The 17,597-nt window shown below is 47.0% G+C and overlaps 1 protein-coding gene across 1 annotated transcript in view; it reads right to left on the reverse strand.

Moving 5' to 3' along the window:
• Positions 1-9,267: 9,267 nt before the first annotated feature.
• The window catches only part of LOC109878337 (BTB/POZ domain-containing protein KCTD16-like), a 41,760-nt gene continuing 33,430 nt past the window's right edge, over positions 9,268-17,597 (reverse strand). The window contains exons 2-3 of the mRNA XM_031797130.1: positions 9,623-9,841; positions 9,268-9,512 (exon numbers count right to left, since the gene is read on the reverse strand). Of these exons, the coding sequence (XP_031652990.1) occupies positions 9,268-9,512; positions 9,623-9,841 (464 nt within the window). The remainder of the gene's footprint in view (positions 9,513-9,622; positions 9,842-17,597) is intronic.

Consider the following 17,597-nt stretch of genomic DNA (forward strand, 5'->3'; position numbering starts at 1 on the left):
TATATACAACCAAGTATTGGAAACACTGTTATTCTGTACTGTATGCCTATATACAACCAAGTATTGGAAACACTGTTATTCTGTACTGTATGCCTATATACAACCAAGTATTGGAAACACTGTTATTCTGTACTGTATGCCTATACATTACCCAGTATTGGAAACACTGTTATTCTGTACTGTATGCCTATACTTTACCCAGTATTGGAAACACTGTTATTCTGTACTGTATGCCTATACTTTACCCAGTATTGGAAACACTGTTATTCTGTACTGTATGCCTATACTTTACCCAGTATTGGAAACACTGTTATTCTGTACTGTATGCCTATACTTTACCCAGTATTGGAAACACTGTTATTCTGTACTGTATGCCTATATACAACCAAGTATTGGAAACACTGTTATTCTGTACTGTATGCCTATATACAACCAAGTATTGGAAACACTGTTATTCTGTACTGTATGCCTATATACAACCAAGTATTGGAAACACTGTTATTCTGTACTGTATGCCTATATACAACCAAGTATTGGAAACACTGTTATTCTGTACTGTATGCCTATACATTACCCAGTATTGGAAACACTGTTATTCTGTACTGTATGCCTATACATTACCCAGTATTGGAAACACTGTTATTCTGTACTGTATGCCTATACTTTACCCAGTATTGGAAACACTGTTATTCTGTACTGTATGCCTATACATTACCCAGTATTGGAAACACTGTTATTCTGTACTGTATGCCTATACATTACCCAGTATTGGAAACACTGTTATTCTGTACTGTATGCCTATACATTACCCAGTATTGGAAACACTGTTATTCTGTACTGTATGCCTATACTTTACCCAGTATTGGAAACACTGTTATTCTGTACTGTATGCCTATACATTACCCAGTATTGGAAACACTGTTATTCTGTACTGTATGCCTATACATTACCCAGTATTGGAAACACTGTTATTCTGTACTGTATGCCTATACTTTACCCAGTATTGGAAACACTGTTATTCTGTACTGTATGCCTATACATTACCCAGTATTGGAAACACTGTTATTCTGTACTGTATGCCTATACATTACCCAGTATTGGAAACACTGTTATTCTGTACTGTATGCCTATACATTACCCAGTATTGTGTCCTTTAGTAGCTACAAAACAAAAAGCTTTTTCGAGTGAACTTTTGTTGGAGGACAAACATCGTCATCGTTCCCCCAAGAGAGAGAGAGTTCTTCATCCATCCATCCATCACACACACACACACACACACACACACACACACACTCGCTTCATCCATCACACACACTCGGATTTTGGGGTTGTGGATCTGTGGTCCCCGAGCCTCTTCCTAAGCGGATGTAATGTGGCGACACTGCAGATTCTATTACCAGCTAAAAATACTTATTTCCTATAATATCCTCATAAGGATCTGACCCTTTTTTCAATTTTCACCTAAAATGACATACCCAAATCTAACTGCCTGTAGCTCAGGACCTGAAGCAAGGATATGCATATTCTTGATACCATTTGAAATCAAATCTAATTTTATTTGTCACATACACATGGTTAGCAGATGTTAATGCGAGTGTAGCGAAATGCTTGTGCTTCTAGTTCCGACAATGCAGTAATAACCAACGAGTAATCTAACCTAACAATTTCACAACAGCTACCATATTCACACAAGTGTAAAGGGATGAAGAATATGTACATAAAGATATATGAATGAGTGATGGTACAGAACGGCATAGGCAAGATGCAGTAGATGGTATGGAGTACAGTATATACATATGAGATGAGTAATGTAGGGTATGTAAACATTATATTACTGTAAGTGGCATTGTTTAAAGTGGCTAGTGATACATGTATTACATAAAGATGGCAAGATGCAGTAGGTGGTATAGAGTACAGTATATACATATGAGATGAGTAATGTAGGGTATGTAAACATTATATTAAGTGGCATTGTTTAAAGTGGCTAGTGATACATTTTTTACATGTATGGCAGCAGCCCCTCAATGTTAGTGGTGGCTGTTTAACAGTTTGATGGCCTTGAGATAGAAGCTGTTTTTCAGTCTCTCTGTCCCTGCTTTGATGCACCTGTACTGACCTCGCCTTCTGGATGATAGCGGGGTGAACAGGCAGTGGCTCGGGTGGTTGTTGTCCTTGATGATCTTTATGGCCTTCCTGTGACATCGGGTGGTGTAGGTGTCCTGGAGGGCAGGTAGTTTGCCCCCGGTGATGTGTTGTGCAGACCTCACTACCCTCTGGAGAGCCTTACAGTTGTGGGCGGAGCAGTTGCCGTACCAGGCGGTGATACAGCCCGACAGGATTCTCTCGATTGTGTATCTGTAAAAGTTTGTGAGTGCTTTTGGTGACAAGCCGAATATCTTCAGCTGCTGCGCCTTCTTCACAACGCTGTCTGTGTGAGTGGACCAATTCAGTTTGTCTGTGATGTGTATGCCGAGGAACTTAAAACGTTCTACCCTCTCCACTACTGTCCCGTCGATGTGGATAGGGGGGTGCTCCCTCTGCTGTTTCCTGAAGTCCACAATCATCTCCTTTGTTTTGTTGATGTTGATGTTGAGTGTGAGGTTATTTTCCTGACACCACACTCCGAGGGCCCTCACCTCCTCCCTGTAGGCTGTCTCGTCGCTGTTGGTAATCAAGCCTACCACTAGTGTCGTCCGCAAACTTGATGATTGAGTTGGAGGCGTGCATGGCCACGCAGTCGTGGGTGAACAGGGAGTACAGGAGAGGGCTCAGAACGCACCCTTGTGGGGCCCCCGGTAGTCGTTTAGCTCAGTTACCTTAGCTTTCTTGGGAACAGGAACAATGGTGGCCCTCTTGAAGCATGTGGGAACAGCAGACTGGGATAAGGATTGATTGAATATGTCCATAAACACACCAGCCAGTTGGTCTGCGCATGCTGTGAGGACGAGGCTGGGGATGCCGTCTGGGCCTGCAGCCTTGCGAGGGATAACACGCTTAAATGTTTTACTCATGTCGGCATCCCCAGCCTCGTTTACTCATGTCGGAGAGTCTGCAGGTTTTGGTAGTGGGCCATGTCAGAGGCACTGTATTGTCCTCAAAGCGAGCAAAGAAGTTGTTTAGTCTGTCTGGGAGCAAGACATCCTGGTCCGCGACGGGGCTGGTTTTCTTTTTGTAATCCGTGATTGACTGTAGACCCTGCCACATACCTCTTGTGTCTGAGCCGTTGATTTGCGACTACTTTGTCTCTATACTGACGCTTAGCTTATTTGATTGCCTTGCGGAGGGAATAGCTACACTGTTTGTATTCAGTCATGTTTCTGGTCACCTTGCCCTGGTTAAAATTAGTGGCTTGTGCTTTCAGTTATACGCGAATGCTGACATCAATCCACGGTTTCTGGTTGGGGAATGTTTTAATAGTTGCTGTGGGTACGACATCGCCAATGCACTTGCTAGTGAACTTGCTCACCGAATCTGCGTGTTCTTCAATGCTGCCAGGGTTTTGCTACCAGGGTTTTTACCAGCCCTGGTAGCACAATCGATATGCTGATAGAATTTAGGGAGTCTTGTTTTCAGATTAGCCTTGTTAAAATCCCCAGCTACAATGAATGCAGCCTCAGGATATGAGGTTTCCAGTTTACATAGAGTCAAATAAAGTTAGTTCAGGGCCATCAATGTGTCAGCTTGGGGGGGAATATATGTGGCTGTGATTATAATCAAAGAGAATTCTCTTGGTAGATAATGCGGTCGACATTTGATTGTGAGGGATTCTAAGTCAGGTGAACAGAAGGACTTAAGTTCCTGTATGTTGTTATGATCACACTACGTCTCGTTAATCATAAGGCATACCCCCCTGCCCATCTTCTTACCAGGAAGATGCTTGTTTCTGTCTACGTGATGCGTGAAAAAAACAGAAACCAGCTGACATTACAGTCTCTTATGTCTCTCTGGAATGCTACCGTTGCTCAGATTTCATCAACCTTGTTGTCAAGAGACTGGGCATTGGCGAGTAGTATGCTAGGGGTGGTGCGCGATGTGCCCGTCTCCGGAGCCTGACCAGAAGACCGCTTCGTCTGCCCCTTTTACGGCGTTGTTGTATTGGTTCGCCGGCTGGGATCCGATCCATTGTCCCGGGTGGTGGGAAAAACACAGGATCCGCTTCGGAAAAGTCGTATTGATGGTGAGTTGACGTTGCTCTTATATCCAGTAGTTCCTTCCGACTGTATGTAATGAAACCTAAGTTACCTGGGGTACCAATGTAATAAATAGCACGTAAAAAAAACAAAATACTGCATCGTTTCCTAGGAATGCGAAGCGAGGTGGCCATCTCTGTCGGCGCCGGAAGGTCAGGAAACACTTTGAAGTTTGTGGAAAAGGGCAATAATGTAGGAGAATAAAACACATTATATCTGGTAAAGATACAACAAAGAAAAACATGCGTTCAATTTTTTTTAATCATCATCTTTGAAATGTAATATAAAGGCCATAATGTATTATTCCAGCCCAGGTGCAATTTAGACTTTGGCCACTAGATGGCAGCAGTGTATGTGCAAAGTTTTAGACTGATCCAATGAACACACGCTTCTTCAGTTCTGCCCACAAATTTTCTATAGGATTTAGGTCAGGGCTTTTTGATGGCCACCCCCACAACATGATGCTGCCATGCTGGGATGGTGTTCTTCGTCTTGCAAGCGTCCCCCTTTTTCCTCCAAACATAACAATGGTCATTATGGCCAAACAGTTCTATCTTTGTTTCATCAGACCAGAGAACATTTCTCCAAAAAGTACGATCTTTGTCCCCATGTGCAGTTGCAAACCAATCGTCTAGCTTTTTTATGGAGGTTTTGGAGCAGTGGCTTCTTCCTTGCTGAGCGCCCTTTCAGGTTATGTCGATATAGGACTCGTTTTGCTCTGGATATTAAAGGCACAGTCAACTTGGGGTATGTAAAACTTCTGACCCACTGAATTTGTGATACAGTGAATTATAAGTGAAATAATATGTCTGTAAACAACTGTTGGAAAAATGACTTGTGTCATGCACAAAGTTGATGTCCTAACCGACTTGCCAAAACTATAGTTTGTTAACAAGAAATGTGTGGAGTGGTTGAAAAACTAGTTTTAATGACTCCAACCTAAGTGTATGTCATCTTCCGACTTCAACTGTACTGTATACAGTGCAATACCTTCTCTCTGGATAAAAGTTGTGCTCTATATAGGGTATTGGGTGTAATTTGGGATGCAAGCCTACGTTTCTTCTTCTTCACATTTCTGTGAGAACCTCTCAACAGGACAAGATAAATACATTAAGACGTCAGGACTCTTTTCACTTCTTCTAAACTCAACCAAAAAAAATTGGAGAGAGTGCAGACTAGGGAGTGTGGGAGGACGAAAGTAGTGGTCGTGTCTGAAAAGGCCCCCTATTCACTACTGTGCACGACCTTTGATGAGGAGCTATGGGGCTTTGGTTCAAAGTAGTGCACTACATACAGAGAGAATAGGGTGCCATTTAAAAACGCAGACTAGAGGGGGAGGATTTTTGACAGGAATCCAACGGAGCGACTTATCCAGAGAAATTAGGCAGAAACTTTCCAAACTCTGCCTCATTGTCAGGGAAGAAGGCTACTGAATCCTCTTTGGATAATTTTGTATCATCCCAGCTAATATTTAATTCTGTCAACTCAACCGAGTGAGAGGGGTAGCATGAGGATCAGAGGGAATATAACTGAAGATAACTTCTGAAATAAATTAGGCCTGTGGTGTGAAAAGACACCCTATTCCGCAATACTTTAGACAAGAGCAGTCAACTGTAGTGCCCTACAGAGGGAATAGGGTGCCATAGTGCCCTACAGAGGGAACAGGGTGCCATAGTGCCCTACAGAGGGAATAGGGTGCCATAGTGCCCTACAGAGGGAATAGGGTGCCATAGTGCCCTACATAGCGAATAGGGTTCCATTTGAGACCTAACCCTGTACTTATTTCATTTTTTGATCCTAGAAACACAACTGCACAGTCACCTGTTTAGTTCAGTCAGCTACGCTGGCAAAGAGTCAGTAGAGTCACACAAGTCATTGCATTTTCAACTAATTTAATAGATTTTCTGCACACTTACAATCAGGGGATCTTAGAACACCCATCAGGGGGAGGATCTTAGAACACCCATCAGTGGGAGGATCGTAGAACACCCATCAGGGGGAGGATCTTAGAACACCCATCAGTGGGAGGATCTTAGAACACCCATCAGGGGGCGGATCTTAGAACACCCATCAGGGGGAGGATCTTCGAACACCCATCAGGGGGAGGATCTTAGAGCACCCATCAGTGGGAGGATCTTAGAACACCCATCAGGGGGAGGATCTTAGAATAGCCATCAGCATTACTACTGTAGTCTACCTACATGTTTTCCTATGGTACACATACATGACTTGTCGACAAATTCAGACAAGAATGTTTACAATAGCAAACAGACAATCTGGCAGTGCTCTCATCAATGAAGTTGGCCTCACTCAGTCACCATGACATACAGTATTAGGGTAAGCGTCCCAAAATGGCACCCTATTCCCTCTGTAGTGAACTGTATAGGGAATAGAATGCAACTTCGGAGGCACCCTTGGATTTATCCACCACATGACAAATGAACGGCACCTATTAAATATGATGCTCATACCATATTACTGACACTATAATCTACTGATATGAGTCTCATACCATATTACTGACACTATAATCTACTGATATGAGTCTCATACCATATTACTGACACTATAATCTACTGATATGAGTCTCATACCATATTACTGACACTATAATCTACTGATATGAGTCTCATACCATATTACTGACACTATAATCTACTGATATGAGTCTCATACCATATTACTGGCACTATAATCTACTGATATGAGTCTCATACCATATTACTGACACTATAATCTACTGATATGAGTCTCATACCATATTACTGGCACTATAATCTACTGATATGAGTCTCATACCATATTACTGGCACTATAATCTACTGATATGAGTCTCATACCATATTACTGACACTATAATCTACTGATATGAGTCTCATACCATATTACTGGCACTATAATCTACTGATATGAGTCTCATACCATATTACTGGCACTATAATCTACTGATATGAGTCTCATACCATATTACTGACACTATAATCTACTGATATGATTCTCATACCATATTACTGACACTATAATCTACTGATATGAGTCTCATACCATATTACTGACACTATAATCTACTGATATGATTCTCATACCATATTACTGACACTATAATCTACTGATATGAGTCTCATACCATATTACTGACACTATAATCTACTGATATGAGTCTCATACCATATTACTGGCACTATAATCTACTGATATGATTCTCATACCATATTACTGACACTATAATCTACTGATATGATTCTCATACCATATTACTGACACTATAATCTACTGATATGAGTCTCATACCATATTACTGACATAATCTATTGATATGATTCTAATACCATATTACTGACATTATAATCTACTGATATGAGTCTCATACCATGTTACTGACACTATAATCTACTGATATGAGTCTCATACCATATTACTGCCACTATAATCTACTGATATGATTCTCATACTATATTACTGACACTATAATCTACTGATATGATTCTCATACCATATTACTGACACTATAATCTACTGATATGAGTCTCATACCATATTACTGACATTATAATTTACTGATATGAGTATCATACCATGTTACTGACACTATAATCTACTGATATGATTCTCCTACGATATTACTGACATTATAATCTACTGATATGAGTCTCATACCATATTACTGACATTATAATCTACTGATATGAGTCTCATACCATATTACTGACATTATAATCTACTGATATGAGTCTCATACCATATTACTGACATTATAATCTACTGATATGAGTCTCATACCATGAAATGACATGCAGGTCTGTTGTTGTAGTACAATAAACAGATGTGACATCTGTGAGAGTTCCAGAGTCCCCTGTCTTCTGTGATGATTCTGCCTGACAGAACCACAAACCCATTCTGACACTTTCCATTGACACACTGTGACTAAATGTGAACCGGAGATGCAGCGATAGTCCTTTCCTTCTGTACATACTGATACACCAATAGAAAATCACTGACGTCGTGGCTACTAATTCGTTCCACAACAAGCATTAGCTAGCTGTAAGTGCACCTTTGTTGATGGAGCTTGTGATCGTGATGGAGCTTGGTGAGCTGATTGCGGTGTATCCCATTGACCCTGAGGTTGGTTTGTTGCTTGAACAGGTGATGTAGCCTTTAGCTTGACAGGCTAACCATGACTTCACATGGTTAGCCACATGGGGTGGGGCTAAAGTGTCCCCTGCCGTGACTGGGATTTGAACCCCAACCTGGTTAACACACGTGCATATCACAAAAAGACACTGTGCACACATCACAAACCCTTGACAAATGTGGCCTCGTTTTGTGCTAGATTCACTGTGCTCTGCTATACATGCTGGCAGTACAGTGTCCTTGATTTCTTCATTTTCTTTAATACAGTACATGATTGTCATTGAGAGTGCTGGAGTCTATTAGTCTTTAGCTAATACCCTGCAAAGAAATGGAGCCCTCCATCCCTCTTTCTCTCTCTCTTCCTGTCCCTTGTATTTAGCCTCGCTATTGTTTTTATTTGTGTTCCTATTTCCTGTGTTCCTATTTCCTGTGTTCCTATTTCCTGTGTTCCTATTTCCTGTGTTCCTATTTCCTGATTGCCTTGTCACTTTGATACCTACCCACATGTAATACTGTAATACCTCAACTGCCTGGTACCCCTGCACATTGACTCAGTTCTGGTACTCCTTATATATAGCCTCATAACTACCTGGTACCCCTGCACATTGACTCGGTTTGTGTAATTGTAGTAAATGTGTCACTATTTCCTTATATACATTTTTTCCAAATATTTGTCTTACTTTTTAACTCTGCATTGTTGTTAATGGGCTCGTAAATAAGCACTTCACTGTAAAGTCTACACCTGTTGTATTCGGCGTATGTGACCAATACAATTTGATTTGTATTGCTCGCTCTCCCAGCCCTCTCCCTCCCTCCCTCCCTCCCTCCCTCCCTCCCTCCCTCCCTCCCTCCCTCCCTCCCTCCCTCCCTCCCTCCCTCCCTCCCTCCCTCCCTCCCTCCCTCCCTCCCTCCCTCCCTCCCTCCCTCCCTCCCTCCCTCCCTCTCCTTAGAGTCGGTACTTCCTCAGCAGTTCTTGTTGCCACATGTACTTCCTCTCCGGGAAGCGTTCAGGAATCCTGATCCTGTGGAAGTCCTGGATGCACCTCTCCAGCTCCTGCTCCGGTGTTAACTTCTCCTTGTTGGCTTTCCTCTTGGCTGCAGCGTCCCGGTGCTCCCTGATCCCCATGGTCCTCACACGGAGCAGGTCCGTCTTCCTCCTCATCTCCGACGGCTGGAGCAGCTGAACGGGCCCTTTAGGGGAGGAAGAGGAAGGAGAGAGAAGAAGACGTTTTATTAAACAAACACCCAAAGTCACCGAAGGGATACAGTAGAGAGGTACAGAAAAGGAGGAACACCCACACCTTTCTTCAGTGGCCGGTCCAGGGTCTGGGCGACGGGGTGAGGCTGACGGCTGACGGAACCACAGATGACAGTGCCCTGAGGGGAACTGGCTTCTGATTGGGTCTCGGAGCAGGAAGTAGAGAGCTCGTTCAAAGATGTGCCACTCTCTCCCTCGCGCTCACTCTTGTGGCTCTTGCAGCAGCAGTCGCAGTGGGATGAAGACCACCTGGATGGGCCACCTGGAGAAGACACATGTGTAGACAAACACACACATACACACACACACAACATTGAGTTTCATCTTGAATGAGCAAAATTCTCCTAACACCTGATTTCCATAACCGAAGTGACAGAAGTAGACAGACACTGCAGGCTTCAGTTCACAAATGACTCACATATTGAATTCATCAGTTATCATAGACGTGAATAAATTGTTGTGACAAGAGAATCCTCACAATATACATTATTATTAGCTAACGCTCTCTCAGCCTACACTGACAGATGTATAATCAAACAGACTGGTAACTGAACAGACAAACCCTGACAGATGTGTAATGGAATGTCATCAAGACATCTTCCGCAGGATGTAGGGAGAGGGGCAGCATCACTTACCTTTCATTACTGAGTCTTTGAGTGCGTGCGTGTGTGATGGATATAGTGTGTGTGTGTGTGTTTGTGATGGATAAAGTGTGTGTGTGTGTGTGTGTGTGTAATGGATAAAGTGTGTGTGTGTGTAATGGATAAAGTGTGTGTGTGTGTGTGTAATGGATAAAGTGTGTGTGTGTGTAATGGATAAAGTGTGTGTGTGTGTGTGTGTGTGTGTGTGTGTGTGTGTGTGTGTGTGTGTGTGTGTGTGTGTGTGTGTGTGTGTGTGTGTGTGTAATGGATAATGTGTGTGTAATGGATAATGTGTGTGTGTGTGTGTAATGGATAATGTGTGTGTGTGTGTAATGGATAAAGTGTGTGTGTGTGTAATGGATAAAGTGTGTGTGTGTGATGGATAAAGTGTTTGTTTGTGTGTGATGGATAAAGTGTGTGTGTGTGTGTGTGTGTGTGTGTGTGTGTGTGTGTGTGTGTGTGTGTGTGTGTGTGTGTGTGTGTGTGTGTGTGTGTGTGTGTGTTGGATAAAGTGTGTGTGTGTAGGGGTTTGTTGGATAAAGTATGTGTGTGTGTAGGGGTGAGGAGATTTAAACATTTCTCTTTCAGATAAAGAAAGATACAGCTCTGACTTCCTCTAGACGACCTCCTCTAGACCTCCTCCATTACACCTCCTCCTCTAGACCTACTCCTCTAGACCTCCTCCATTACACCTCCTCCTCTAGACCTCCTCCTCTAGACCTCCTCCATTACACCTCCTCCTCTAGACCTCCTCCTCTAGACCTCCTCCATTACACCTCCTCCTCTAGACCTCCTCCTCTAGACCTCCTCCTCTAGACCTCCTCCATTACACCTCCTCCTCTAGACCTCCTCTATTACACCTCCTCCTCTAGACCTCCTCTAGACCTCCTCCACTAGACCTCCTCTAGACCTCCTCTAGACCTCCTCCATTACACCTCCTCCACTATACCTCCTCTAGACCTCCTCCTCTAGACCTCCTCCTCTAGACCTCCACTAGACCTCCTCTAGACCTCCTCCTCTAGACCTCCTCCTCTAGACCTCCACTAGACCTCCTCTAGACCTCCTCCTCTAGACCTCTTCCATTACACCTCCTCCACTAGACCTCCTCTAGACCTCCTCCTCTAGACCTCCACTAGACCTCCTCTAGACCTCCTCCTCTAGACCTCCTCCATTACACCTCCTCCATTACACCTCCTCCACTAGACCTCCTCCTCTAGACCTCCACTAGACCTCCTCTAGACCTCCTCCTCTAGACCTCCATTACACCTCCTCCATTACACCTCCTCCACTAGACCTCCTCCTCTAGACCTCCACTAGACCTCCTCCACTAGATCTCCTCCTCTAGACCTCCTCCTCTAGACCTCCACTAGACCTCCTCCACTAGACCTCCTCCTCTAGACCTCCTCCTCTAGACCTCCACTAGACCTCCTCCTCATGGAGGAGGAGCTCCACTAGACCTCCTCTAGACCTACTCTAGACCTCCTCCTCTAGACCTACTCTAGACCTCCTCCTCTAGACCTCTACTAGACCTCCTCCTCTAGGCCTCCACTAGACCTCCTCCTCTAGACCTCCTCCATTACACCTCCTCCACTAGACCTCCTCTAGACCTCCTCCTCTAGACCTCCTCCTCTAGACCTCCACTAGACCTCCTCTAGACCTCCTCCTCTAGACCTCCTCCATTACACCTCCTCCACTAGACCTCCTCTAGACCTCCTCCTCTAGACCTCCTCCTCTAGACCTCCACTAGACCTCCTCTAGACCTCCTCCTCTAGACCTCCATTACACCTCCTCCATTACACCTCCTCCACTAGACCTCCTCCTCTAGACCTCCACTAGACATCCTCCACTAGACCTCCTCCTCTAGACCTCCACTAGACCTCTTCCTCTAGACCTCCTCTAGATCTCCACTAGACCTCCTCCTCATGGAGGAGGAGCTCCACTAGACCTCCTCTAGACCTACTCTAGACCTCCTCCTCTAGACCTCTACTAGACCTCCTCCTCTAGGCCTCCACTAGACCTCCTCCTCTAGACCTCCTCCATTACACCTCCTCCACTAGACCTCCTCTAGACCTCCTCCTCTAGACCTCCTCCTCTAGACCTCCTCCATTACACCTCCTCCACTAGACCTCCTCTAGACCTCCTCCTCTAGACCTCCTCCTCTAGACCTACTCTAGACCTCCTCCTCTAGGCCTCCACTAGACCTCCTCCTCTAGACCTCCTCCATTACACCTCCTCCACTAGACCTCCTCTAGACCTCCTCCTCTAGACCTCCTCTAGACCTCCACTAGACCTCCTCTAGACCTCCTCCTCTAGACCTCCTCCATTACACCTCCTCCTCTAGACCTCCTCCATTACACCTCCTCCACTAGACCTCCTCTAGACCTCCTCCTCTAGACCTCCTCCTCTAGACCTCCACTAGACCTCCTCTAGACCTCCTCCTCTAGACCTCCTCCATTACACCTCCTCCACTAGACCTCCTCTAGACCTCCTCCTCTAGACCTCCTCCTCTAGACCTCCACTAGACCTCCTCTAGACCTCCTCCTCTAGACCTCCATTACACCTCCTCCATTACACCTCCTCCACTAGACCTCCTCCTCTAGACCTCCACTAGACATCCTCCACTAGACCTCCTCCTCTAGACCTCCACTAGACCTCTTCCTCTAGACCTCCTCTAGATCTCCACTAGACCTCCTCCTCATGGAGGAGGAGCTCCACTAGACCTCCTCTAGACCTACTCTAGACCTCCTCCTCTAGACCTCTACTAGACCTCCTCCTCTAGGCCTCCACTAGACCTCCTCCTCTAGACCTCCTCCATTACACCTCCTCCACTAGACCTCCTCTAGACCTCCTCCTCTAGACCTCCTCCTCTAGACCTCCACTAGACCTCCTCTAGACCTCCTCCTCTAGACCTCCTCCATTACACCTCCTCCACTAGACCTCCTCTAGACCTCCTCCTCTAGACCTCCTCCTCTAGACCTACTCTAGACCTCCTCCTCTAGGCCTCCACTAGACCTCCTCCTCTAGACCTCCTCCATTACACCTCCTCCACTAGACCTCCTCTAGACCTCCTCCTCTAGACCTCCTCCTCTAGACTTCCACTAGACCTCCTCTAGACCTCCTCCTCTAGACCTCCTCCATTACACCTCCTCCACTAGACCTCCTCCTCTAGACCTCCACTAGACCTCCTCTAGACCTCCTCCTCTAGACCTCCATTACACCTCCTCCATTACACCTCCTCCACTAGACCTCCTCCTCTAGACCTCCACTAGACCTCCTCCACTAGACCTCCTCCTCTAGACCTCCTCCTCTAGACCTCCACTAGACCTCTTCCTCTAGACCTCCTCTAGATCTCCTCCTCATGGAGGAGGAGCTCCACTAGACCTCCTCTAGACCTACTCTAGACCTCCTCCTCTAGACCTTCACTAGACCTCCTCCTCTAGACCTCCACTAAACCGCGTCCTCTAGACCTCTACTAGACCTCCTCCTCTAGGCCTCCACTAGACCTCCTCCTCTAGACATCCTCTTCTAGACCTCGTCTTCTAGACCTTCTCCACTAGACCTCCTACTCTAGACCTCCACTAGACATCCTCTAGACCTCCACTAGACCTCTTCCTCTAGACCTCCACTAGACCTCCTCCTCTAGACCTCCTCTAGACCTCCACTAGACCTCCTCCTCTAGACCTCCACTAGAACTCCTCCACAAGACCTCCTCCACTAGACCTCCTCTACTAGACCTCCTCCTCTAGACCTCCTCCTCTAGACCTCCACTAGACCACCACTAGACCTCCTCCTCTAGACCTCCTCCTCTAGACCTCTAGACCTCCACTAGACCTCCTCGTCTAGACCTCCTCCACTAGACCTCCACTAGACCTCCTCCTCAAGACCTCCACTAGACCTCCTCCGCTAGAACTCTTCTTCTAGAACTCCTCCTCTAGACCTCTTCCTCTAGATCTTCTCTAGACCTCCTCCTTTAGATGTCCACTATACCTCCTCCACTAGACCTCCTCCTCTAGACCTCCTCTAGACCTCCTCCACTAGACCTCTACTAGACCTCCTCCTCTAGGCCTCCACTAGACCTCCTCCTCTAGACCTCCACTAGATATCCTCTAGACCTCCACTAGACCTCCTCATCTAGACCTCCTCCACTAGTTCACCACTAGACCTCCTACTCTAGACCTCCACTAGACCTCCTCCATTAGGCCTCCACTAGACCTCCTCCTCTAGACCTCCTCCCCTAGGCCTCCACTAGACCTCCTCCTCTAGACATCGTCCTCTAGGCCTCCACTAAACCTCCTCCACTAGACCTCCTCCTCAAGACCTACTCTAGACATCCTCCACTAGACCACCACTAGACCTCCTCCTCTAGACCTCCACTAGACCTCTTCCTCTAGACCTCCTCTAGACCTCCACTAGACCTCCTCCTCATGGAGGAGGAGCTCCACTAGACCTCCTCTAGACCTACTCTAGACCTCCTCCTCTAGACCTCCTCTAGACCTCCTCCTCTAGACCTTCACTAGACCTCCTCCTCTAGACCTCCACTAAACCGCGTCCTCTAGACCTCTACTAGACCTCCTCCTCTAGGCCTCCACTAGACCTCCTCCTCTAGACATCCTCTTCTAGACCTCCTCTTCTAGACCTTCTCCACTAGACCTCCTCCTCTAGACCTCCACTAGACATCCTCTAGACCTCCACTAGACCTCCTCCTCTAGACCTCCTCTAGACCTCCACTAGACCTCCTCCTCTAGACCTCCTCTAGACCTCCACTAGACCTCCTCCACTAGACCTCCTCCACAAGACCTCCTCCTCTAGACCTCCTCTAGACCTCCACTAGACCTCCTCTACTAGACCTCCTCCTCTAGACCTCCTCCTCTAGACCTCCACTAGACCACCACTAGACCTCCTCCTCTAGACCTCCTCCTCTAGACCTCTAGACCTCCTCTAGACCTCCACTAGACCTCCTCCTCTAGACCTCCTCCACTAGACCTCCACTAGACCTCCTCAAGACCTCCACTAGACCTCCTTCTCTAGAACTCTTCTTCTAGAACTCCTCCTCTAGACCTCTTCCTCTAGATCTTCTCTAGACCTCCTCCTCTAGACGTCCACTATACCTCCTCCACTAGACCTCCTCCTCTAGACCTCCTCTAGACCTCCTCCACTTGACCTCTACTAGACCTCCTCCTCTAGGCCTCCACTAGACCCGCTCCTCTAGACCTCCACTAGATATCCTCTAGACCTCCACTAGACCTCCTCATCTAGACCTCCTCCACTAGTTCACCACTAGACCTCCTACTCTAGACCTCCACTAGACCTCCTCCATTAAGCCTCCACTAGTCCTCCTCCTCTAGACCTCCTCCCCTAGGCCTCCACTAGACCTCCTTCTCTAGACATCGTCCTCTAGGCTTCCACTAAACCTCCTCCACTAGACCTCCTCCTCAAGACCTACTCTAGACATCCTCCACTAGACCACCACTAGACCTCCTCCTCTAGACCTCCACTAGACATCCTCTAGACCTCCACTAGACCTCCTCCTCTAGAGCTCCTCTAGACCTCCACTAGACCTCCTCCTCTAGACCTCCACTAGACCTCCTCCTCTAGACCTCCTCCACTAGACCTCCTCCACTAGACCTCCTCCACTAGACATCCTCCTCTAGACCTCCACTAGATCTCCTCCTCTAGACCTCCACTAGACCTCCTCCTCTAGACCTCCACTAGACCACCACTAGACCTCCTCCTCTAGACCTCCACTAGACCTCCTCCTCTAGACCTCCTCAAGACCTCCACTAGACCTCCTCCTCTAGAACTCCTCTTCTAGAACTCCTCCTCTAGACCTGCTCCTCTAGATCTTCTCTAGACCTCGTCCTCTAGACCTCCTCCACTAGACCTCCTCCTCTAGACCTCCACTAGACCTCCTCCTCTAGACCTCCACTAGAACTTCTCTACTAGACCTCCTCCTCTAGACCTCCTCCTCTAGATCTCCTCCTCTAGACCTCTATACCTCCCTTAGATCTCCACTAGACCTCCTCCTCTAGACCTCCTCCACTAGACCTCCACTAGACCTCCTCCTCAAGACCTCCACTAGACCTCCTCCTCTAGACCTCCACTAGACCTCTTCCTCTAGACCTCCTCCTCTAGATCTCCACTAGACCTCCTCTAGACCTCCTCCTCTAGACATCCTCCTCTAGACCTCCACTAGACCCCCTCCTCTAGACCTCCACTAGACCTCCTCCTCTAGACCTCCACTAGACCACCACTAGACCTCCTCCTATAGACCTCCTCCTCTATACCCCCTCTAGACCTCCTCCTCTAGACCTCTAGACCTCCTCTAGACCTCCACTAGATCTCCTCCACTAGACCTCTTCCTCAAGACCTCCACTAGACCTCCTCCTCTAGAACTCCTCTTCTAGAACTCCTCCTCTAGATCATCTCTAGACCTCCTCCTCTATACTTCCTCCTCTAGATGTCCACTAGACCACCTCCTTTAGACCTCCTCCTCTACTCCTCCACTAGACCCCCTCCTCTAGACCTCCTCCTCTAGACCTCCACTTGACCTCGTCCTCTAGACCTCCACTAGACCTCCTCCTCTAGACCTCTTCTCCAGACCTCCTCCTCTAGACCTCCTCCTCGAGACATTCTCCTTTAGAACTCCTACTCTAGACCTCTTTTAGACCTCTATAACTCCTCCACTAGACCTCCTCCTCTAGACCTTCTCCTCTAGACCACCTCCTTTAGACCTTCTCCTCTACTCCTCCACTAGACCTCCTCCTCTAGACCTCCTCTAGACCTCCTCTTCTACTCCTCCACTAGACCCCCTCCTCTAGACCCCCTCCTCTAGACCTCCTCCTCTAGACCTCTATACATCCTCCTCTAGACCTCCTCTAGACCTCCTCCTATAGACCTCATCCTCTAGACCACCTCCTCTAGACCACCTCCTCAAGACCTCCTCCTCTAGACCTCCTCTAGACCTCCTCCTCTAGACCTCCACTAGACCACCTCCTCTAGACCTCCTCCTCTAGACCTCCTCCTCTAGACCTCCTCCACTAGACATCCTCTAGACCTCCTCCTCTAGACCTTCTCCTCTAAACCTTCTCCTCTAGAACTTCTCCTCTAGACCTTCTCCTCTAGACCTTCTCCTCTAAACTTCCTCTAGACCTCCTCCTCTAGACCTCCTTTAGACCACCTCCTCTAGACCACCTCCTCTAGATCTCCTCCTCTAGACCTCCTCTAGACCACCTCCTCTAGACCTCCTCCTATAGACCTCCTCCTCTAGACCTCCTCCACTAGACCACCTCCTCTAGACCACCTCCTCTAGAGCTCCTCCTCTAGACCTCCTCTAGACCTCCTCTAGACCTCCTCCTCTAGACCTCCTCTAGACCTCCT

Source organism: Oncorhynchus kisutch, linkage group LG19, assembly GCF_002021735.2.
Source record: "Oncorhynchus kisutch isolate 150728-3 linkage group LG19, Okis_V2, whole genome shotgun sequence".
In the NCBI taxonomy this organism is placed as follows: Eukaryota; Metazoa; Chordata; class Actinopteri; order Salmoniformes; family Salmonidae; genus Oncorhynchus; species Oncorhynchus kisutch.